We start from the raw sequence: 24,479 nt of genomic DNA, 5'->3' as shown, positions 1-24,479 counted from the left end.
AAATAAACAGAACGAGAACGGGTCAGAAAACACAACTGGCAGCGAGATAAACTGAACATCAGTATAATGCTTACGGACTGACACCAGACAGCAAACATGAGGGGTTTATAAAGGGGAGAAAATGAGGACAAAATAGGGTGCAGGTGAGGAGGGAGAATTCGAACCCGGATAACAAGAGGGGCGGAGAAAACACCATATGACAGCGGAGCACATGGCCAGCTGTCAAAACAAAAGGCCATGTGCTCCAGGACAACAAAAGCAAGGCAGCCCCCACCGAAATCGTGACAGTATTTGAATGATGCTAGCAGCACGCACGCGCCTTCACGGAGAGCGAGAGGATCAGGAAAATAATCTGGATAATATTTTCAGCGATTAACAACATAAATTCTGCTCAAATTAAGATATCAATCTTTCATTTGAAAGCCATGTTTCTAGCATCTGTAAAACTGCGTTTTTCCATCTCAAAAACATATCTAAATTGCGACCTATGCTCTCAACGTCAAATGCAGAAATACTAATTCATGCGTTTATGACCTCAAGGTTAGACTATTGTAAATAAATGATTGTAATTGCATTTATCTGTCTGTCATGTTTTTCTTCTACTGTACAGAAATAGCTATGTTTAGGTGTAGATGTAGGAGTGGGATTAGCGATTATAAAAACTTTTTTAATGCTTATTGTTACTAAAATGGTTATTTGCTTGCATGTTTATAAAATGGGTAGGTTTAGGTTTGGAGGTAGGTTAAGAGGTCTAAATGTCTTTCCTGTAGCTCAAATAGTAGAGCATGGCGCTAGCAACGCCAAGCTCATGGGTTCGATTCCCAGGGAAAGCAAGAGCTGATAAAATGTAAAAACTGTAACTTGAATGCAATGTAAGTCGCTTTGGATAAAAGCGTCTGCTAAATGCATAAATGTCTAAATCACTTATTGATAAAATGATAAAAATGCATTGATAAGAATATCTTGATATAAAAGATACGTAAATATTTTAAGTTTTGTCATGACTTTACTTGGGGGGGGGGGGGCACAATATTACTAACTCATCATTAACTTAACATTAATTCATGACTTGTTAATGTGTCATAATGTCATGACTTTACTTGGGGGGGGGGGGGCACAATATTACTAACTCATCATTAACTTAACATTAATTTATGACTTGTCAATGTATCATGTCATGACTTGTCTTGGAGGGGCACATCTTTAAAAAGTTATCAATTACACGTTTTATACATATTCAGCTCATCTAAATCAGATATTTGGTGTTCTTTGGTGGTTTGTAAAAAAGTGGAAGAGCAGAGGTCCTGTGGCTGCATTTGGATGGAGAAGGAACTGAACGGTAGAGGAAGGTTAACATTTTGAAGGGGCAATAGTGGCCCAAAAGAAGAGCAAGAACACAAGACAAACATCTGATTTCAGTGCATTATTATGATATAAAGACAGTAAACCAATCCATAACATAACCATCAACTCTGCTAACACTGATTTTAATTTGGAAAATTGCATCTGCTTAATGAATACATTATTGTAGGAGGGCAGCAGTGGAATCACTCAAAACAGGATGAGATGAAGTTGTTTTTAATTATGAATACATCATTGTGCGTTGGATGAGTTAGGTTAAACGTAAATATTGCAAGAAATCCACTGTCATTCACTGATGTTTGTGACATAGCTGCAGGTGGAAAATTTATAAACAATTTTGCAGTGTGCCATTTTCATGAATCTTTCTTCTAGAGCATGTTTGATTTAGTTTACCCCAAAGTGTTAATTAATACATTAAGGTATTAGTACATGATAATTCATGTACTGTTATTGTATAGTGTTACCAGTAGTTCTTAGTAGTTTTTGGGGAGGTATGAAAAAAATAATAGTAAAAGATTAGCTAATAGTGAACTACCACATTTGACTAAGCACTATTACTTACTAATTCATTAATCAGAGTTGCTTGTTAGTTACTAGTATACTATACTATTATACTAGTATAGTATATTATACTAAACTATATTTACTAGTGCTAATATTGCATTACTCATGTGTTCTTGTGTAGTTATTCATTAATGATGAAACAGTATTCTAAAGTGTTACCAATTAAATCAATATCGTTCTGCCGTTAAGTGATTCACGCAATCTACATTATGCAGCGGCAGGTGTCAGTCACTACCGAAGGTGCGACACGCACCGCGACGTCAGTGACACAAGACGCAGTCCATTGACATGTGGCACAGGTTTTAGCGACACATGCCACTGAAAACCGGTAGTGTCACTGAGCATAGCGGCATGTGCCAGTGGCATCCGTGCGTCAGATGTCATGTCACTTAATGTTAAAACGGCCTCTCCTCATTTGTTAACATGCATGCCGAAAAAAATACGCGCTGCTCACGCGCCGCTCGAGCGTGCTGAAACGGGCGTTTCTCTCTCTCTCTCCGGACTCCAAGTTTAGAGCTGCGGATGAAGCGGTTACTTTAACAACAACAGAAACAGCAGAAAACAACAATGCTGCTAATATAGTCATTCTACAGAAACGTCCACTTTTCTGTCCCTAGACTTTACAGAAATATTACAGTTGAAATACACATTAGCGTTATAATTTTTTACAAATATTTTAAAACAATATGTTATTTGAACAATTACACCTACCTGAGCCATCAATGTGGCATTTTTATTTGTATTTTTATTAATTATATAGTACCACAAAACTGCTTGTCCCCACAGCCATGTACAGAGGCAAAGTACTTTATTTTGAGGTCAAAGACAGGATTTTCTACCATTTAAAATACAAAATTCTATTCATAACTATCAAATGATGTAAATGGCATAAAAAAAAAAAAAAAAGAAGCCAAATAAATATTATAAAATATATAATGAAAATAGTGGTCTCCTGGAGTTGTGTCACTGGTGTTATCGCTTAACAAAAGTCTTTTATTTTGGGATAAAAAAAATCACACTGATGACACTCGACTTGCTCCTTCCTATTTTCTAAAGATCTAGGGAAAAGGGCCCATGTTTAATCCACTGTTTCTATCCAGTTATCAGAAATTTTCTCATTTATCTCTTGATTTCATATGAAGCTTTTAGTTGACGTCACTGGTGTGACCTATTTATTGTTAGGGAAATGTAAAAAAAAACAATGGTTTAAACTAATTAATTTAGTGAGTATACCATGATTGACAACATGTGGTTTGATACCTTGCAGCAGACATTTTGTAAAATGCATTTTTCATGAAAATTGTCACTGGTGTTACTGTCACTGGTGTGTGCTGTGTTACTGTGTTACTGTACTGTTTTTGTCTGTCACACTAAATAAATAAAACACAGTCTACTTATTTCTTGCATTTTCATTATTTTTCTGTAACTCTGACTACATGTGCTGAAAAAAAAACAAAAACGAGAAATAATATTTCATAAAAACTTTTAATATTGCTAAAGAAGGTAACACCAGTGACAAAAAAATGATACAATGTGGTCTTGAAATAATTGCACAAAAAAGCTATAAAAAATAAAATAAAAAATTACGCTGTCATTTATATGTATTCATAAAGTCAAAAGGTAATCTAATAATGTGGTCTAAGTTTAAATGTTAAAAAAAGAAATACATTTTAAGACATCTTGCCATACCAAAAATGTACCAAGACGTTTCTGTAGAATGACCCCTTATGACTCTGACTGTTCAAACCAGATGTGACGTTTCTGATTTACATTTAGCATTATTAATCTGTAGGCTAAGAACATTTCAAAAGAATAATTTAATTATAATTGGGAAAATTGTTGTTAGATGGCTAGGATAGAACTTAAACTTTGAAATTGCTATTTATCTTTCTTTTCTGCTCAAGATGAGAATGTTCTGATTATTGTAGCTACATTGTTTTTAGATAATGCTTTTAAGTAGGCTATAATATGAAAATAGTATGGGTTTCAGAAGGAAAACTCTAAACAGAAACAGTATTTTTTCTGTCACATGGCCTCGCGTGTATCTAAATGTAAAAATGCAATAGGCCTATATGTTTGTTTTTTTCCCCCTTGGACTTCTGCTTGGAAGAACTTAGACTTATATAATAAAGAAATACTTTGTTTGTATGGTTTGGAAGAAAATATAGAGGCCGTGCCTCTTGGAATTTTAATTGAATACCCCTGACTTATTTAATAAATAAATATTTGTATGGTTTTGTAATATCTGTGTCACATATTTCCTTTTGTGTCATGGTAGATCGGACTCTTTTTTATTGAATTTCATTACAGAAAACATTTTGAACATTGTAATGGATTAAAACATAGCCTAAATAACATAAATAACAGGCTGGATGTACATTAACCTTACATCTCAACACCTTTTTTTTTTTACAAAGCAGATCATAGAATATATATTTTGTCTATAGCCTATAAAACAGCTTCGTAAATAGGAAGATTTAAATTAATGAGGATTCTGAATGAAATTTTTTTAGGAAGCCATTAAATGACTTGAGACTCGATTCGGACTCGTGACCAAAGACTCGAGACTAGACTCAGACTCCAACGATAAAGACTTCAGACTTGACTCGGACTCCAGGTTAAAGACGTCAGACTTGACTCGGACTCCAGGTTAAAGACTTGTGAACATCTCTGATGTGTAGTCTATGTAAATATAACTTTATAAACTTAACAATTTTTCCACTCTATAGTTGCAGAGTCCAAAGATTTTGTAACATTTTCGTAGATTCATAACTTGCTTAGATTTACACCTGTCCCCTCATCTTCAAGTCTATAGGGAGAAGGGTTGATCCATGAATTAAAGTCCGAAGATCAAGAGAATGATCTAATATAAATATGCCATTCTGGCAGCCTTGGAGAAGGCAAAGTATGAACCATGTATTTCCTCTGTTTTCTGCTAATGATTTCACTACAATGATTATAAACCATTTTATTATTAGTTTCATATTAATGTCAAAGAACATCTAAGAATTTTTATTTAACCCTTGTGCACTGTTCGTTTGGGAGTTACACTCATTCTGTTTGGAGTCTCCAGAGACCCCAGGCAACAAAATGTAATTTTGTAACAGAATTTTTTATTATTATTATTTTTTAACAAATGTATTTTTACTCAGTTTATTAATGTTTTTACTCCACATTTGTGCAGTTTTTGGAGAATTTATCATATATTATTTTTTAAAAATTATGTAAATAAATTAAAAAGATTTTTATGTAAAATTCACTTTATAAAAGACCCACATTCCTAATTTTAATTCATGAGGATAACATGGCCAACGTGCCATAGTTTAATGTCAAATTTTTCTGTACTTGTAGATTTGGTGAATAGAATCTTTTTTTGTAGGTCTAATGTACTTAATAGTTATTTTTGTGATTATGTCCCAATCTGTGGACTAGCTTGAAATGATATTCCCATAAATATTTATGGATATTGCACAGATATTGCAAGATATATTAGAGTGGTAACGTTATTGTTTTTTTGTTTTTTTTGGCTAAATCACGTTTAATTGAATAATTATGTATGTAAATATGTATGTTACAATTATGAAAACGTTTTTATAAATTGATAACAGAACAATACTGGAGAATTATGTAATCTGCAGAATTTACACTTCAATTATGAGACTACAGTGTTTCCCATACATAGCTAATTTTTACCTTTCATTACAACTGTGAGGGGGGTACATTTTTTTTTATAACTCATCCGTTTAAATTATATTAAGCCTTAAAGTTCTGCATAATTAAGGGTGTGGCCACTTAAGTGACAATTGGATTACTGCTGCTGTCGCCACCGTCGCGCTAGGTGGGCGTGGTTTCAGCAACCAGCTCCACCCACATCCCGCCTTTTTGCCCATTTTCGATTATCCGGGAGTAGTGACGCGCAGCCAAGATGGCGACGGCTGTTTCCGCATACTTTGGTCACTTGAAAGAACATTTACATTAGCTGTCAATATAACAAATGTTTTAAAAATGCTTCTGCATCATTACTGTTATCCTTATCAACAGACATCTTGAATGAATCAGTAGCTGGTATTTGTTTGAGTTCCGCTGATTCTCAGACAGTTTGTGAATTTTATACTGACTTCCAGGCTGTCATTTTTTCTTTCTTTCTTGGGACCCTGGATCATGTAATGCAGAAATATGTTTCTGTGAACGAATGCCATATAACAGCTTTCTGCATCTATAAACCCACACAGTACGGCAAGACAGTGTTTTAGAACTGAAACAACTAATCCACAAAACAGATAAAAAAAATTGGCATGTAAATACTCTATGAATTACTATGAATTCCATTATAAACTACCCTGGTCTGTTTGACAACACTGCTCAAAAAGTGCACGGCCTAAGCTGTCAACAAAATTAAAGATATTTATTTAAAACTTCAGAGACGCTTACATGGTTTTATATGGGTTAGCCTGCTTTTCCTGAGCCCATAACTTACATTTGACTGTGATATAATTATTTTTGAATAATATACATTCACAGAAGTATTTATATTTTACAACCTTCACAAAGTAAGCATGTGCACATGCACCTTAGTTTGCACGTGACAAGGAAAAGAGCGCAGTAATGTTGACTGAAATATAGTTTTTATGAAATATTTGTTGTTGAATGTTAGAGTTAGTTTTGAGTCACATTTAATTAAGACATGTAACACTATTTTATGACATATTTGTGAGAAGTGGGAACAGCAATGAAACTTTTTTTTTGCTAGAGCTCAAGCTTTAATTGGAAACATCAGACCTGGTTAATCCCCCTAAATGAACAACCATACGTTGCTGCTTGGTAAGAAGCAAAATAAAAAAAATCATTTAAAAAAACCTTGACACAGTAGCATTTCTCATGCTTGCACTTATTTACTTCATCCATTCATCCGCCTGTCCATCTATCTATCTATATCTGTATTATAGATAGAATATATATATTAAAAAAATTATAGATTATATTTATATAAATTATATATAATGGTGAGTTTTGAGTTTTTGCCTTCCAGACCCCTCCTTTTTTTTTTTTTTTTTTACCACTGAATGAGTTTGCATCCTGACCCTTAACCTAAGCACTTCTTAGATGACTGACAATTAGCATACAGCTTGGATTGTGTTTATATGTGCAGACATATAAAACTCCCTGCTCAAAAACTCCCTGCCCATCCATGCAGCCAGCATGGGAGAGCAGTGATAACCCCCTTAGGGTAAATAGAACAGAACCAAATGAAGCAGATATAATTAATTTGGTTACAATGGCATGATACCGTAGAGGTAAAGAAATAGCAACCAGTCTGTCATGAGCCAAGGCGAGTAGTGTCAAAGACTGCAGATTCATGAAATGATATACAAAAAACGTATTTGTTAAACACACTTCATAAGAAATGTCTTGGTGATCTAATAAAAACATGTGATTCAATGAGAAATATCAAGTCCTGACTGTGGAAGAGAGGAGCTGGGGATGGAGAAGGGTAATTAGCTCCTAAGCAAAGTGATAAAGCTGCTGAATAATACTGAATAGACCTTATGTGGGGATGCTGTGTCATATTCCTATAGGTAGATGTGGATCAGCTGAGAGTCAGCTGATGCAAGCTTGACTGGCATAAACTGTGAGAAATAATGCTACGCTTGATTAGTCTAGCTACTGTTAACTACTTGGCTAATGTTTTAATTCTTCAAGTGATCAAAAATATCTACATAATATGGTGTAACTACAAAATTTTTGTTGCTGTTCAATTAAAAATCCTACCCCAACATAATCATGCATTGGTTGTCTATATACTTTCACGACAATAAAATCCCCTTGCCCTTTGCATCTGTCTTTTGACGCCGGATGTTTCTCTTTGACAGCAATGGGGTAGCCTACTAGCCGTGTCACAATAAAGATGTTAAAAGGTGCTTTTGGTGCGACACAAATCTTGGATTTGGGACATTATTGGGTGCCCAGTGAGAACAGGTGTTTCACAATATTACACAACTACACAAAACATTAATGCTTGCTAAAGCTGGTGATTTGTGGAAACGGGGACTATTGCTAATATTAACTAGAGCAATACTCACAAACCAACTCATCAAAATGAGTTTCTCTGGTTATGTGTCTGTATCAATGTATTGCCTATGTAAAAAATTCAAAGCTTAAATTTTCTATTCTAAAACTGCAGAGTCCAGAGATTTTGCTATGTTTTCATATGCATGCCCCTGCTTCTTCATGTCTATAGGGAGAAGGGTTGATCCATGAACTAAAGTCCCAAAGCTCATGATTTAATATAAATATGTCTGATGACTGTTAGCATAATGTCATTCTGGCAGCTTTGGAGAAGGTAAAGTATAAACTATGTGTTCTCTCTGTTTATCTCTAATGATTTTACTGCAATTACTGTAAAAATATGATTAGTTTAATGTTAATGTAAAAGAACTTCTAAGACTTTTTATTTATTAATCTTTGAGATTGGAATCGAAATCAGTGTAGGAATATTCTGTTATTTTGTGTGTTTGTATAACAGTTCTTTATCACAGGTGAAACAAAAGCCAGACAACAGGTATCATGAGCTCCATGGAGGCAGACTCCTCTACAAATGTGACCTTTGTTCGTCCTGCTACATTTTTTATCAGTGACTTTTCAAATATCCCACATGCAAAATACTACTATGTGTTCTTGTCTTTAGTGTATGTTGTGACTGTTTTAGGGAATTCATTTATCATGTGTATCATTTATTTGGCCCGCAGGCTTCACACAGCCAAATACATTGCTGTTTTTCATCTGGCCCTTTCTGATCTGTGTGGAAGCTCGGCTTTGATTCCAAAAATCATAGACATGTTTTTATTTGATCATCAAGACATTTCTTATGAAGCGTGTTTAACAAATATGTTTTTTGTATATCATTTCATGAATCTGCAGTCTTTGACACTACTCGCTTTGGCTTATGACAGACTGGTTGCTATTTGTTTTCCTCTACAGTATCATGCCATTGTAACCAAACCAGCCATGTTTCTGATCATAGGGGTGATGTGGATTGTGTCTGTGACATTTTTTCTGTACTTGTAGGTTTCGTGAATAGAATGTCTTTTGTAGGTCTAATGTACTTAATAGTTATTTTTGTGATTATGCCCCAATCTGTAGACTAGCCTGTAATGATATTTCCATAAATATTTTGATGGGTAAAATTTCCTACGGTCTCCTGATTTGCACACCACTCATACTGATAATCATCACATATTTCTGCATTGCTCTGGCTCTGCTTAAGATTGCTCATGGTGCTGACCGGATCAAGGCCATAAAACCTGCACTTCACATCTCATATTGGTGGCAATTTTTATCTCCCAGTTTTATGCAATGTCCTTGCATCTGCAACAACACCTTTGCATCCAAATGCCCAGATAATTAACAATTCCCTGACACAGACAATACCACCTATGCTGAATCCCATCATATACACTCTAAAGACAGAGGAGGTCATGCAATCCATAAAAGAACTGTACAAACGCAGCAGGATGAATACAACGAGAGAAATAAAATGAAATGCAGTAGGATAAAGTGAAAATAATTATAGGTTTAATCTCATGTCTTCTGATCAGTGTGTTATTGGTGTGACTTTCATTACCTGCTTGAAAGAAACTCTTTGACTACAGATATGTGATTAGTTGTTTCTTCAACTGTGATCATTAAACATATATCTTATTTAAAATATTTATTTTGTACAGTATGTAGATGTTCAATTAAAAATCCTACCCCAACATAATCATGCATTGGTTGTCTATATACTTTCACGACAATAAAATCCCCTTGCCCTTTGCATCTGTCTTTTGACGCCGGATGTTTCTCTTTGACAGCAATGGGGTAGCCTACTAGCCGTGTCACAATAAAGATGTTAAAAGGTGCTTTTGGTGCGACACAAATCTTGGATTTGGGACATTATTGGGTGCCCAGTGAGAACAGGTGTTTCACAATATTACACAACTACACAAAACATTAATGCTTGCTAAAGCTGGTGATTTGTGGAAACGGGGACTATTGCTAATATTAACTAGAGCAATACTCACAAACCAACTCATCAAAATGAGTTTCTCTGGTTATGTGTCTGTATCAATGTATTGCCTATGTAAAAAATTCAAAGCTTAAATTTTCTATTCTAAAACTGCAGAGTCCAGAGATTTTGCTATGTTTTCATATGCATGCCCCTGCTTCTTCATGTCTATAGGGAGAAGGGTTGATCCATGAACTAAAGTCCCAAAGCTCATGATTTAATATAAATATGTCTGATGACTGTTAGCATAATGTCATTCTGGCAGCTTTGGAGAAGGTAAAGTATAAACTATGTGTTCTCTCTGTTTATCTCTAATGATTTTACTGCAATTACTGTAAAAATATGATTAGTTTAATGTTAATGTAAAAGAACTTCTAAGACTTTTTATTTATTAATCTTTGAGATTGGAATCGAAATCAGTGTAGGAATATTCTGTTATTTTGTGTGTTTGTATAACAGTTCTTTATCACAGGTGAAACAAAAGCCAGACAACAGGTATCATGAGCTCCATGGAGGCAGACTCCTCTACAAATGTGACCTTTGTTCGTCCTGCTACATTTTTTATCAGTGACTTTTCAAATATCCCACATGCAAAATACTACTATGTGTTCTTGTCTTTAGTGTATGTTGTGACTGTTTTAGGGAATTCATTTATCATGTGTATCATTTATTTGGCCCGCAGGCTTCACACAGCCAAATACATTGCTGTTTTTCATCTGGCCCTTTCTGATCTGTGTGGAAGCTCGGCTTTGATTCCAAAAATCATAGACATGTTTTTATTTGATCATCAAGACATTTCTTATGAAGCGTGTTTAACAAATATGTTTTTTGTATATCATTTCATGAATCTGCAGTCTTTGACACTACTCGCTTTGGCTTATGACAGACTGGTTGCTATTTGTTTTCCTCTACAGTATCATGCCATTGTAACCAAACCAGCCATGTTTCTGATCATAGGGGTGATGTGGATTGTGTCTGTGACATTTTTTTCTGTACTTGTAGGTTTCGTGAATAGAATGTCTTTTTGTAGGTCTAATGTACTTAATAGTTATTTTTGTGATTATGCCCCAATCTGTAGACTAGCCTGTAATGATATTTCCATAAATATTTTGATGGGTAAAATTTCCTACGGTCTCCTGATTTGCACACCACTAATACTGATAATCATCACATATTTCTGCATTGCTCTGGCTCTGCTCAAGATTGCTCATGGTGCTGACCGGATCAAGGCCATAAAAACCTGCACTTCACATCTCATATTGGTGGCAATTTTTTATCTCCCAGTTTTATGCAATGTCCTTGCATCTGCAACAACACCTTTGCATCCAAATGCCCAGATAATTAACAATTCCCTGACACAGACAATACCACCTATGCTGAATCCCATCATATACACTCTAAAGACAGAGGAGGTCATGCAATCCATAAAAGAACTGTACAAACGCAGCAGGATGAATACAACGAGAGAAATAAAAATGAAATGCAGTAGGATAAAGTGAAAATAATTATAGGTTTAATCTCATGTCTTCTGATCAGTGTGTTATTGGTGTGACTTTCATTACCTGCTTGAAAGAAACTCTTTGACTACAGATATGTGATTAGTTGTTTCTTCAACTGTGATCATTAAACATATATCTTATTTAAAATATTTATTTTGTACAGTATGTAGATGTTGTAGCAGCAATGGTATTATAAATAGACAAAAAACTGTATGTTTAAAAATGAAATGTAGTAAAGTTTCTTTGTTATTGCTTGTTTTATTCAAAACAGTGTACATAAAAACAATTTAAGTCCAGAGCCTAATAAATAAATAAAAATAAAGCTTTTAAAATAGTCACATTCTCTGTCATTGCTTTAAGTTTAACAAGTCAATTGAAACAACATTTACGTTTGCTGCCAACAGAGGTGGGTAGAGTACCCGAAAACTGTACTCAAGTAAAAGTAAAAGTACTTGAAGAAATATTTACTCAAGTAAAAGTAAAAGTAATAGTCTGAATAGTTACTTGAGTAAGAGTAAAAAAGTATCGGATAAAAAAACTACTCAAGTAGTTAGTTACTAGTTACTTTGGATATACTGAATATAGTCTATTTTTATTTAGATATATAGATATTTAGATACATTGTTTTATATACACACACACTGCTGTTCAAAATACGTTTTTAAATTTTTTTTATTTAATGTAATTTATTTCAGTGATGCAAATCAAAATTTTTATCAGCCTGATTTATTATCAATGCTGTTTTGTTTTTTTAATAGCTTTCTATTCATAAAAGAATCCTGAACAAACTGTCACAGGTTCCAAAAAATATTAAGCACCAAAACTGTTCCCTGTTGAAAAAACCAGCATATGCTGGTATGGTATGTTTTGAAGCATGGGATGCTGGTTTGAGCACCAGCTCAAGACCAGCACATGACCAGCACAAACCAGCATTCCAGCTTCAAAACATACCATACCAGCATATGCTGTTTTTTTCTTTCCTCAACAACACTGGTAATAAATCAGTATATTAGAATGATTTCTGAAGGATAATATTACTCTGAAAACTGGAGTAACAGCTGATACAAATTCTGATTTGCATCACGGAGTTAAATTAAATTATATTTTAAAGTTTAATTATGTATTAGAAATGTATATAACCTCTGACACAGAGAAGAGTGAAAACTCTACAGAACATCTGAACATAACGAAACAAATGCACATTGACGGATCTTCTTCCGTCTGTTCTGCAAAATGTAAACAAATGTAGCCTTTATTTCTGCAAGCCTAAATATTGTGAAAATATCAATATTAATTGTGTCATGGCAAGGCATTCCTCCTGGAACTAACGCGGGTTTGGCGGGTGTTTATTTCATACTCTGTGACAGCTTATTTAATGAATAAATTATACAATGCATTTAATGTGTAAGGTACATGTACAACAAACTGGTAATGTCATGGTATCGTGTACTGTAATCGGATCTATACCTGTGGAACCGACAGCACACGCGGTGCTCATCTAATAAAGATCAGATCTTCATAGCTAGCAATAGCCTTTGCAGATTTGCTTTCAGCTGACTGTAGATCCAAAGCCACGTCTTCAACGCTCCTGATGTTACAACTCTGAGTGAGAACTGCTTCAGACGACTCAGCGCGTGCGGCAGGGAACTGAACGAATCATTCAAACTGATTCGCGAACCGATTCACTGGTCTGCCAACTGATTTGATCAAGCCTTCGAACAGAATTGACTCAAAAGAATGAATCATTCGCGAACGGGCATCGCTCATTGCCCAGAAAAAAAAAAAGTAGACGGCGCGCTTGGAATAAATTTAAGGATTTTTAATGCATTAAGATAAAGTAACGAGAGGAGCGTCGCCCACAGTAACGAAGTAAAAGTACCGTTTTTTCCACTAAAAATGTACTTGAGTAAGAGTAAAAGTACCCATTTTTAAATATACTCTAAAAGTATTAGTTACACAAAAAATGTACTCGAGTAAATGTAACGAAGTAAATGTAACTCGTTACTACCCACCTCTGGCTGCCAATATAACACATGTTTTAAAAAATGCTTCTGCATCATTACTGTTATCCTTATCGACAGAGATCTTGAAAGAATCATTAGCTGGTATTTGTTTGAGTTTGGTTGACCGTGACCCTCAGACAGTTTGTGAATTCAATAGCAACTTCCAGGGTATCACTTTTTTTTCTTGAGACCCCAGATCATGTAATGCAGCAGGCATATGCTTCTGCAAACTAATGCCATATAACAACGTTCTGCATCTATAAACTCACACAGTGAACAACACAAGACGGCAAGACAATATTTTAGTACTGCAACAACTAATCCATAAAACTAATCCATAAAACTTCAGAGACTCACATGATTCTATATGGGTTAGTCTGCTTTTCCTGAGCCCATAACTTACATTTGACTGAGATATCATTGTTTTTGAATAATATACATTCACAGAAATAAGTATAATTAGCATAAAGGCCCTTCCTGAAAGTGAGGTAATCTCCACACAACCTTCACAACCTTCACAAAGTAAACATGTGCACATGCACCTTAGTTTGCACTTGACAAGGAAAAGAGTGCTATATGACTGAAATATAGTTTTTATGAAATTGTTGTTGTTGAATGTTTAAATTAGTTTAGGGTCACATTTAATTAAAACATTTAACACTATTTTATGACATTTTATGATGTTTTATTAACGTTCAAATAATTAACCTAATTAACATGAGAGGAGCACAATCAGTAATGGGCTCGGGAGTAAGTACCGAGCTCGGAGCCCTCTCCCTGGACAGCACGCCAAATACGCATAACCTTTACTCAGTTTATTATATGTAAGTGTGAACTCTTGAATTGCACTGTGGCATCTTTGGAGAAGGTAGAGTTTAAGCCGTATGTTTCTTTTCTTTCTCTTATCCTTTTACTGCAATGACTTATTTTATTACTTTAGTATCATTGTAATTTGCATTCATAAATGCACTGTGAGTGGAAATGAAATGAGATCATTTTTTTTATATACTCTGTAATTAAGTGTATTTCTACAATAGTTCTTCATCACAGGTGACACCAAAAGCCAGACAACAGGTATCATGAGCTCCAAGCAGTCAAACTCCTCTGCAAATGTGACCTTTGTTTGTCCTGCAACATTTTTTATCAATGGTTTATTTAATATCCCACATACAAAATATTACTATGTGTTCTTGTCTTTAGTGCATGTTTTGATTGTTTTAGGGAATTCATTTATCATGTCTATCATTTATTTGGTCTGCAGACTTCACACAGCCAAATGCATTGCTGTTTTTCCATCTGGCCCTTTCTGATATGTGTGGAAGCTTGGCTTTGATTCCAAACGTCATTAACACATTTTTATTCGAGCACTAGGATATTTCATATGAAGTGTGCTTAACAAATGTTGTTTTTTTTTTGTATGTCATTTTATGAATCTGCGGTCTTTGCCAATACTTGTCTTGGCTTATGACCGACTGGTTGCTCTTTGTTTTCCTCTACGGTATCATTCTGTTGTAACCAAACCTTCCATGTTTCTGATCATAGGGGTGATGTGGCTCGTGTCTGTGACATTTCTTTCTGTGTGTGTAAGTTTGCTGAACAGATTCTCTGGGCCCTATCATGCACCCGGCTCAATGTGGTGCCAGGTGCGAAGCAAGTGTTTTTTGCTAGTTTCAGCCTGACACAGTTATCACACACCCTGCACCACATTGTTTAAATAGCAAATGCATTTGCACCCATTTGTGCGCTCATGGGCGTGCTGGTCTGAAAATGAGGTGTGTTCAGGCGCATTGTTGGCGCCATTGCCATATTTATTATTATAAAAGCTATTGTTTAGTTGCAGATCCCTTGCGCACAATCACAGCAGTGAGTCTGTGACCCATAGACATCACCAGACTCTTGGTCTCATCCTTTGAAATACTTTCCCCAGCCTTTAATGCAGCCAATTCCAATTGTTGCTTGTTTTGGGGAGTTTCTGCCTTTATTCTCCTCTTCTGCTGGTGAAATTCATGTTCAATCGGATTTAAAGCTGGAGATTGACTTGGGCAATCTAAGACTTTCCATTTCTTTGCCCTTATAAATTCCTTGACTGAACTGGCAGGGTGTTTTGGGTCATTGTCCTGATGCAATATGAAGCACTTCCCAATGAATCTGGTGGCATTTTCTTGAATATTGGTAGGCAAGATGGTTTTGTACCCTTCCAAATTCATTCTGCTACTGTCATTATACATTAAGTCATCAGTAAAGTTGAGAGGGCCAGTTTCAGAGGCAGCCATGCATGCCATGACATGACACCACCTCCACCATGCTTTACAGATGAGGCTGTATGCTTGGGATCATTGCAGTTCCCTTTTTTTGTTCTCCACATTTTTGCTTTCCTATCACTTCGATAAAGGTTCATCTTTGTCTCATCAGTCCATAAACACAGTTCCAAAACTGTTCTGGTTCACCTTTGTGCTTTTTTGCAAACTCTAATCTTGCCTTTCTATTTTTGGTGCTGGTCAGAGGTTTGCGTCTTGCTATGTAGCATCTGTAATTCTGTGTCAAAGTTTCCTGAGGACAGTAGATTGTCAGAGCATCATCCCAGCTTTCTGGAAGTTATGTCATCATCGAATGCAAGATTCAGAATGCAGAAGTAATGGATATAACTGATACGACACATTCCCTGCTTTTAATATCTGAAGAATTAATGCAACAGGACACAGCTGCTCACTTAGAAAGACCTGTGAGGCAACTGTTCCAATACTTATGCTCACATCAGAAAGGGGAATGAAACTCTAAAAGTGCTGAACTTCTTAGTTGGTAAAACATCTATGTGTTGAATCACCCAATAATAAAATGTGACATTCTGTAGTTTTGTCTCATATTTATCTTTTAATCATATTTGTAAGTGCCTTTCCACAGCCAACAGAGTAATTTGTGTCTTTACTGTTCCAATACTTTTGAAGGGCACTGTATATACAGGTGCTCCTGATATTAACATGCTCAGAAATGTTTTTTTTTTTTTTTGGTTGTTTGTATTTTATTGAATCAGATACCTGCACCACAGATGAATCCTGATGACTTTCACTTGAGTCTCTTCAAACTGTTTTCCTCTGAGAGCGCTGTACCAACGTCAGATGTTCAACTACACTGATATTCTATGGTAAAACAAGCTTCTTGACTACTGATTATGTTTTTCTTCTTCTTCTTGAATCCATGTAAAGAAGCAGAAACACTTAAATATCAGGTATGTTTCACTTGTTGGACAGAATCTGTTGCAGGAATGACTCAAAGTCTGTTCACATCTCTGTGGTTAGATCAGTGTGCACAATAATGTGTCTTTGACCTTCATTATGTATGTTTTGATTATACTGTGTTGTAAATAAAATACAAATAATTTAAAAAAATATTATATTAAAAAAAATATATTATATTCTAATATTTTGAGATACTGGATTTTTGACTTTCATGAGCATTAAGCTCTAATTATCAAAATAAAAAAACTACTTTTTAAATGTTTTACTTAACATGTAATGAATCTAGAATATGTGAAAGTTTCACTTTTTGAAATGTTACCAAAAAAAAAAACAAACAAACTTTTTCAATATTGAAAGACTAGACATGTTTCAAAGGTCATAGATGTTTTTCAAAGAAGTTGTTCATGTCTATTAGACACATTAAAAAAGAAATACCAGGTTCCCATTACTTCTCTTTCTTTGCACTGAGCAATTTACTTACACAAACTTGTTTACATTTTTGCACGACAGGGCAGCTCACTTCTGAACATGCAAAATCTACATTTATTATTTTTTTTAAATGTGCGTTAACGCGTAACGTAACATAAATGTTTAAACTGAGAAATCTTACAATTTTATGCACAAAATGAGCTCATTTCAAATTTGATGCCTGCTACAGGTCTCAAAATAGTTGAGACAGGGGCATGCTTACCATGGTGTACCCACATAGCAATTTTTCTCTGGCCCAGCTCCGGCCCACACAATCAGCTTTTGCTTGGCCCACATACCGCAATGACTTACGGTCCTAGTGTGTACCAGGTCTGGATTCCAGATAAGGGCCACACATGGGCCATAACTGGCCCAAGTCTCAGCCAAGTTAATTACCCATAACTGGCCCATGTGTGGCCCTTGACTGGAATCCAGACCTGGTACACACTAGGACCGTAAGTCATTGCGGTATGTGGGCCAAGCAAAAGCTGATTGTGTGGGCCAGAGAAAAATTGCTATGTGGGCCGGAGCTGGGCCAGAGAAAAATTGCTATGTGGGATCCGAGGTCCTGTATGACCATAGCTGGCCCTGTTCTGGTCCTAGTCGCTGGACCAGATGGGTTCCACATGTCAGCCTCAACAAAACCATAACCAAGCCACTTGATACACACCCCTCCCAGATGAATAGTCACAACAACAACAATATTCTGAACAAATATTTAATCATGTTTAATCAGCAAATCAAGTTGAATGAATCTCACACCTAACATACAGTATTGTCAGTTCACACTTTCACAAAAACTATAAAAACATGCTTATTTGTTTTGCTTGGTCAGTGTGTTCACCCTGTTGGTGTATGGCAGTGTGAATTGGCTTTTAGGTGCTTTGGAATACAAAACAAAAAAACAGTAAAATAAATATATATTTGTTTAATGTTCACGCAATTAACACAAAGTTCTCTATTTCTCTGTTTCTCTATTTTTGCAGTATTCAAGTGTTCATGTCCCTGAATAATATCTGCATGAACCTAAGTCTGAAGAGTACACATAATATCTAGTAGACAGCAATCCTTGTGAGTGAGAAGTCTGGTGTGGAGGCTGGATCTGGAACCGACTTCTGTCCAGGTTATCCGTCTTCACGAACTGCCCTGAAATACAATTCAAACAAACAATGTAGTGTGAGGCTCTTACATTCACAATGCTCATTTTTGGCTTCGGTGGTGAAGTGTGCAGAAAATTCTGCTGGACTGAAATTTAGTATTTGGTGAACAGTCTTCAAGAGTGCAAATAATATTTTAAGTTTTAAGTATCTTTCAGGCTCGCGTGAGGTTTCCACGAGCAACAAAGTCTGCTTGAACAAAAATTTCACTACATTTTAAGTTTAGAAAATAATATACAGACCGTTACAGTTTGAAGTGAGGTGTGTTCACAGTACTGGTTCTGTCTTACCGTTATTCATTTTAATTTCAAATAACTTTATTATCAGCTGTGTCTTTTTTTGAATTACGATTGACTCCTCTGTAGGTTGTTGTGTATGAAGTGTCCTCAGAGCAGAGTTAAACAAGATGGCCTTGTAGGACATACAGGAACCCAGACAGCAACATAGTGTCGGCCCAGATCCAGCCCACGTGAAATCCATGCGGGCCAGATGTGGGCCGGATCTGGGCCGACACTGCTTGCTGTCTGGGAAATATTTTATATTTATTTGATATATTTTTTTAAATATTCAACAAACTTTTGAATGTTTGAGGTTTTACTTACTAGTCAGATGGTTCATGGCGCTTTGGAGATGTTCTTCGACAGGAGATCTGTTCTGCTCCAGCTCTGCAGCACAGCCATCAGCATGGAAGAATAGGAACAATATGTCACATAGCCAACAAAATGTAGTATATAATGTCAGGATTATTGGAAATAAACAAACTACAGCAGAGGTGAAATGCAATAATAATAATAATATACAAAACATACAAAAAATCTTAAGATACCAGAATTCATATTTTTAGGTTTTACAGATGCATGATGATATAGTTGAAATATATTGTGAAAAATTCATATAAAGTTATTTAATAAGATTTCTCAGCTTTATCACCTGTGTTTCCTGTATCTCTGTCAGCAGCTCTCATTACAAATTTTCTTGTAACTTCCCCTGCTTTAAGTATTTTTTCTGACGCTCCTGAAATCACAGTACAATTTATCAATATTTGTTTGCAATGAAAGTTCAAAACGTGTTTGAAATAGTTTCAGCCCATTAGTTCATGTAAGTGACGTCACCGATTGACCCCCACAGTGCAGACTTTTAGGTTCAATTAATTAGCTTATAGTGACTTCCATTTATCTATTGACAAAGTATCAGCAAAACATTTACAAAACTATCAAAGCCCCTCATCTACACATAAAAGGTGCTTAAAAGCTCAAACGTTCATTAATAAGAGCTTAAATGTATAAGTTAGCTTACCTCTAATTGTTAGCCTCTATAGTTAACGGTTGTGATGCTAACGGTCTTTTTGAAGACACTATACCACTCCTGTAAAGTAAAGATTCAACAGAAACGTGTCAGTAACATGTAAGAAAGTGTCAGGAACAGTTGTATGTATTATTTGTGTAACTTTAGGGACTAAACGTACCTGAAAGCAGTGAAGACAGCAGAGAGACAGCTTCTCGTTAATTGTCAGCTGAGTGAGTTGACGCCCTGTTGCCATGGTAACCTCCTCCGCTTCAGTTTAAATACGATTTGAATGCTCAACGCGCGCGCTCATTGGCCGTCCACACGAACGCGGTTATTTTCAATACAGCAGCTTTTTCTCTGCGGTTTGGCCGTTCGTCCTCACGCAAACACTGCACCAGGTCACTGAAACCGAACATTTTGAAAACTCCTGCCAGGGTGAAGATTTTAAAAAACTCCGGTTGCAGTGTTATCATGTAACGTTAGACAGCAAAACCAGAGTTTTTGGCTTGTGACGTCGGAGCCTGCGCTGTTTTCTCCGCCTACTTGAAACTTTGTCAGGCTTCTGATTGGCCAACATGGCCTAAAACACATCAAAGTTATGCATTTACATAAATAGTACAAAAGTCAAATAAAATGTCCTGAAATTTCATCATGTATTGTTTAGTAGGCCTACATCAAACTGTAAATTGAATGAGAATATAAAAGCAGTGAATGCAAAACATTGTTTGAAGTCAGTTGTATATAAATAAAACAACAGGATATACTATTCTATAATATAACAATATCATATGAGGCATGAATATAATTTCACATGTAAACACAGTTAAACACAATATGAGCTTTATGTTATGCATTTTAAAAATATATTTTCAAAATGTATTTCAATATATTTAACAGTGTTTCACATATATGTGAATATATTACCTTTCTGTATGGGAAAACATTGGGATTTTAGTCAAAAATATTTCAAATGGATTTTAAATGTGGGTCAAGATCGACAATACTTATGTGGCCCACATATCTACATTTGACATCTGGCCCATGTCTTGTGTGCCGTCTTAAACCCGGTACCACCTCTGCCAAACTCGGGCCATGTTTGGCCCACATGCTGTATGCCAGTGCCGGATGAATGGCAGATGAATATATATATATAAAACAACAGAATATATTATTCTATAAAATACTATATAACATCATATATTATATAATATCATATGAGGCATGAATATAATTTTGCATACAAGTAAACACATAATAACACACAACATGAGCTTCATGTTATGCATTTTAAAATATATATTTTCAAAATATATTTAACAGTTTCACATTTATGTGAATATATTACCTTACTGTATGGGAAAATATTGGCATTTTACTCAAAAATATTTGAAATGGATTTTAAATATGAGTCAAGATCGGCAATACTTATGTGGCCCACATATCTGTATTTGACATCTGGGCCAAATACTGCATCTGACATCTGGCCCATGTCTTGTGTGCCGTCTTAAACCTGGTACCACCTCTGCCAAACCCGGGCCATGTTTGGCCCACATGCTGTATGCCAGTGCCGGATGAATGCCAGCTGTGCCAGATGCATGCCAAATCTGGGCCAAATTTGTTTGCTGACTGGGTAGCATCTCCTCTTCTTTTCAAAACAGTTTGAAGACGTCTGGGCATCGAGGTTTGAGTTTCTGGAGTTTTGGTGTTGGAATTTGGTCCCATTCTTGCCTGATATAGGTTTCCAGCTGCTGAAGAGTTTGTGGTTGTCTTTGACGTATTTTTTGTTTAATGATGCGTCAAATGTTCTCTATAGGTGAAAAATCTGGACTGCAGGCAGGCCAATTCAGCACCCGGACTCTTCTACTGCAAAGCCATGCTGTTGTAATAGCTGCAGTATGTGGTTTTGCATTGTTCTGCTGAAATACACAAGGCCTTCCCTGAAATAGACATCATCTGGAGGGGAGCATGTGTTGCTCTAAAACCTTTATATACCTTTAAGCATTCATAGTGCCTTCCAAAACATGCAAGCTGCCCATACCGTATGCACTTATGCACCCCCATACCATCAGAGATGCTAGCTTTTGAACTGAACGCTGATAACACACTGGAAGGTCTCCCTCCTCTTTAGCCCGGAGTACACGGCGTCTGTGATTTCCAACAAGAATGTCAAATTTGGACTCGTCTGACCATAGAACACTTTTCCACTTTGAAACCGTCCATTTTAAATGAGCCTTGGCCCACAGGACACGACGGCGCTTCTGGACCATGTTCACGTATGGCTTCCTTTTTGCATGATAGAGCTTTAGTTGGCATCTGCAGATGGCACAGCGGATTGTGTTTACCGACAGTGGTTTCTGGAAGTATTCCTGGGCCCAAGTATTCCTGAATGATGCAGTGTCGTCTGAGGGCCCAAAGACCACGGGCATTCAACAAAGGTCTTCGGCCTGGTCCCTTACGCACTGAGATTTCTCCTGTTTCTCTGAATCTTTTAATGATGTTATGCACTGTAGATGATGAGATTTGCAAAGCCTTTGCAATTTGACGTTGAGGAACGTTGTTTTTAAAGTATTCCACAATCTTTTTATGCACTCTTTCACAGATTGGAGAGCCTCTGCCCATCTTTACTTCTGAGAGACTCTGCCTCTCTAAGACATCCCTTTTATAGCTAATCATGTTACAAGACCTGATGTCAATTAACTTAATTAGTTGTTAGATGTTTTCCCAGCTGAATCTTTTTAAAATTTCTTGCTTTTTCGTGCCAACTTTTTTGAGACCTGTAGGTGGCATCAAATTTGAAATGAGCTCATTTAGTGGATAAAAGTGTAAAGTTCTATGCTCTATTGTGAATAAAATATTGGCTCATGTAATCTGAAAGTCTTTTAGTTTTCATTTCATTCAAATAAAAATAAAAAAACGTCCCAACATTTCCAGAATTCGGGTTGTATGTATGTATGTATAATCCGAAGTTGTGTATGCATACATTAAAAAAATATTTTCTAGATAATGGCTTACATTCTTACGTTGATTTACTCCTGCCCCTTTTTGTGCAAGTCTATAGGGAGAAGCGTTGCTCCATCAACTAAAGTCCCAAGCCCAAGCTATGATCTAATATAAGTCTGTCTCATGGCTTGTATAGTAGTGTCATTCTGGCAGCTTTGGAGAAGGTAGAGTATGTGTTTCCTTTGTTTGTAATGATTTTACTGCAGTGACAGTTTTATTATTTGGTAAAAAATATTATATCAAAGATATTCCAAGCATTTTGTCTATAAAGCACTATGACTGGAAATGAAATGATTACTTGAATATTCTCTGTTAGTGTTAGTGTATTTCTATAACAGTTCTTCACCAAAGGTGACACGAAAAACCCAGACAACAGGCATCATGAGCTCCATGCAGTCAAACTCTTCTGCAAATGTGACATTTGTTCGTCCTGCTACATTTTTCATCAGTGGCTTTTCTAATGTTCCACATGTGAAATACTACTATATGTTCTTGTCTTTAGTGTATGTTGTGACTGTTTTGGGGAATTCATTTATCATGTGTATCATTTATTTGGCCCGCAGACTTCACACGGCCAAATACATTGCTGTTTTTCATCTGGCCCTTTCTGATCTATGTGGAAGCTCAGCTTTGATTCCAAAAGTCATTGACACATTTTTATTTGGGCACCAGGTTGTTTCATACGAAGCATGTTTGGCAAATATGTTTTTTGTATATCATTTCATGAATCTCCAGTCTTTGACACTACTTGTTTTGGCTTACGACAGACTGGTTGCTATTTGTTTTCCTCTACGGTATCATGCCATTGTAACCAAACCAGCCATGTTTCTGATCATAGGGGTGATATGGATTTTTTCTGTGACATATTTTTCTGTACTTGTAGGTTTGGTGAATAGACTCTCGTTTTGTGGATCTAATGTGATTGATAGTCATTTTTGTGATCAAGGCCTTATCTATAAACTAGCTTGTAATGATAATTCTATAAATATTATGATGGGAAAAATTAGTTTTGGTCTCCTCATGTGCACACCACTCATACTGATCATCATCACATATTTCTGCATTGCTCTGGCTCTGCTTAAGATTGCTCACGGTGCTGATCGGATCAAGGCCATGAAAACCTGCACCTCTCATCTCATGTTGGTGGCAATCGGATATCTCCCACTTATAAGCAATAATATTGCAGCCTTAACAACATCTATTGATCCAAACACCCGGATAATTAACAATTCTTTGAGACAGGTAATACCATCTATGCTAAATCCCATAATATACACTCTAAAGACAGACGAGGTCATGCAATCCATAAAAGAACTGTACAAACGCAGTAAGGTGAATACAATTCAAGAAAGAGGAATGAAATGCAGTTGGAAAAAAAAAAAACAATTACAATAACAATGATAAACTTACTGCTTATCAACTGTGATCATTGAACAAGTATCTATATAACAAACTTCACTGATATTGCTTGTTTGATGTTGTAACCGATACTGTGTTGTAAACACGCCGAATGTGTTTAAACCTCTGGGCTGAAACCTAGTAACCTGAACCTGACACCTAAGCTGTGTTTCCTTCCTTTGTTCAAGGCAATATACAAATAATTTTAGTCAAGATTCTATTAAAAAATGTCTCAGCACATAATTCTCTTTAGAATGTAATGAAATTTAGATAAATGGTCAAAAAATTATAACAAAGGTTTTTAGGAATGCTTCTGCATCATGTTTTTTTACCATCATGAACTGAAAACTTCACACTCCATATATAAATGTTTTGAATTAATAATTAACTGGCATTTGTTTGAGTTCTGCTGGCTGTGACCCTCAGACAGATTTTGAATTAAACAGTGACTTTCAGGGGAT

General features: G+C 35.9%; 2 protein-coding genes, 1 long non-coding RNA gene and 2 pseudogenes across 4 annotated transcripts; 4 read left to right on the top strand and 1 right to left on the bottom strand.

Moving 5' to 3' along the window:
• Nucleotides 1-8,490: 8,490 nt before the first annotated feature.
• Nucleotides 8,491-9,464, top strand: LOC131547922 (olfactory receptor 52B2-like; annotated as a pseudogene).
• Nucleotides 9,465-10,470: 1,006 nt separating this feature from the next.
• LOC131547921 (olfactory receptor 51E2-like) lies at nt 10,471-11,568 on the top strand. The gene is made up of 2 exons (XM_058788709.1): nt 10,471-11,455; nt 11,561-11,568. The coding sequence occupies exons 1-2, from the start codon at nt 10,471-10,473 to the stop codon at nt 11,566-11,568; spliced, it is 993 nt and encodes a 330-aa protein (XP_058644692.1).
• Nucleotides 11,569-14,551: 2,983 nt separating this feature from the next.
• On the top strand, nt 14,552-15,151 carry LOC131547920 (olfactory receptor 1500-like; annotated as a pseudogene).
• Nucleotides 15,152-18,007: 2,856 nt separating this feature from the next.
• On the bottom strand, nt 18,008-20,210 carry LOC131548578 (uncharacterized). Of its 2 annotated transcripts, XR_009273194.1 has the most exons (5): nt 19,799-20,210; nt 19,630-19,698; nt 19,264-19,347; nt 18,936-18,998; nt 18,008-18,322 (listed from the first exon to the last, which is right to left on the bottom strand). It is a non-coding gene; the product is annotated as an uncharacterized LOC131548578 (long non-coding RNA). The 2 variants fall into 2 exon arrangements; XR_009273193.1 differs by having other exon boundaries at nt 19,630-20,210.
• Nucleotides 20,211-23,001: 2,791 nt separating this feature from the next.
• On the top strand, nt 23,002-24,015 carry LOC131547919 (olfactory receptor 51E2-like). Its single transcript, XM_058788708.1, has one exon. The coding sequence runs from the start codon at nt 23,002-23,004 to the stop codon at nt 24,013-24,015; it is 1,014 nt and encodes a 337-aa protein (XP_058644691.1).
• Nucleotides 24,016-24,479: the final 464 nt, after the last annotated feature.

The sequence above is a fragment of the Onychostoma macrolepis genome, chromosome 10, assembly GCF_012432095.1.
Source record: "Onychostoma macrolepis isolate SWU-2019 chromosome 10, ASM1243209v1, whole genome shotgun sequence".
Classification (NCBI taxonomy): domain Eukaryota; kingdom Metazoa; phylum Chordata; class Actinopteri; order Cypriniformes; family Cyprinidae; genus Onychostoma; species Onychostoma macrolepis.
The sequence above is the reverse complement of the archived record's forward strand: the minus strand, read 5'-3'. Positions and strand labels throughout refer to the sequence as shown.

What these genes read in the sequence shown, in the direction of transcription:
- LOC131547919 (XM_058788708.1), top strand. Translation starts at nt 23,002, where the DNA reads ATGAGCTCCATGCAGTCAAACTCTTCTGCAAATGTGACATTTGTTCGT.
- LOC131547921 (XM_058788709.1), top strand. Translation starts at nt 10,471, where the DNA reads ATGAGCTCCATGGAGGCAGACTCCTCTACAAATGTGACCTTTGTTCGT.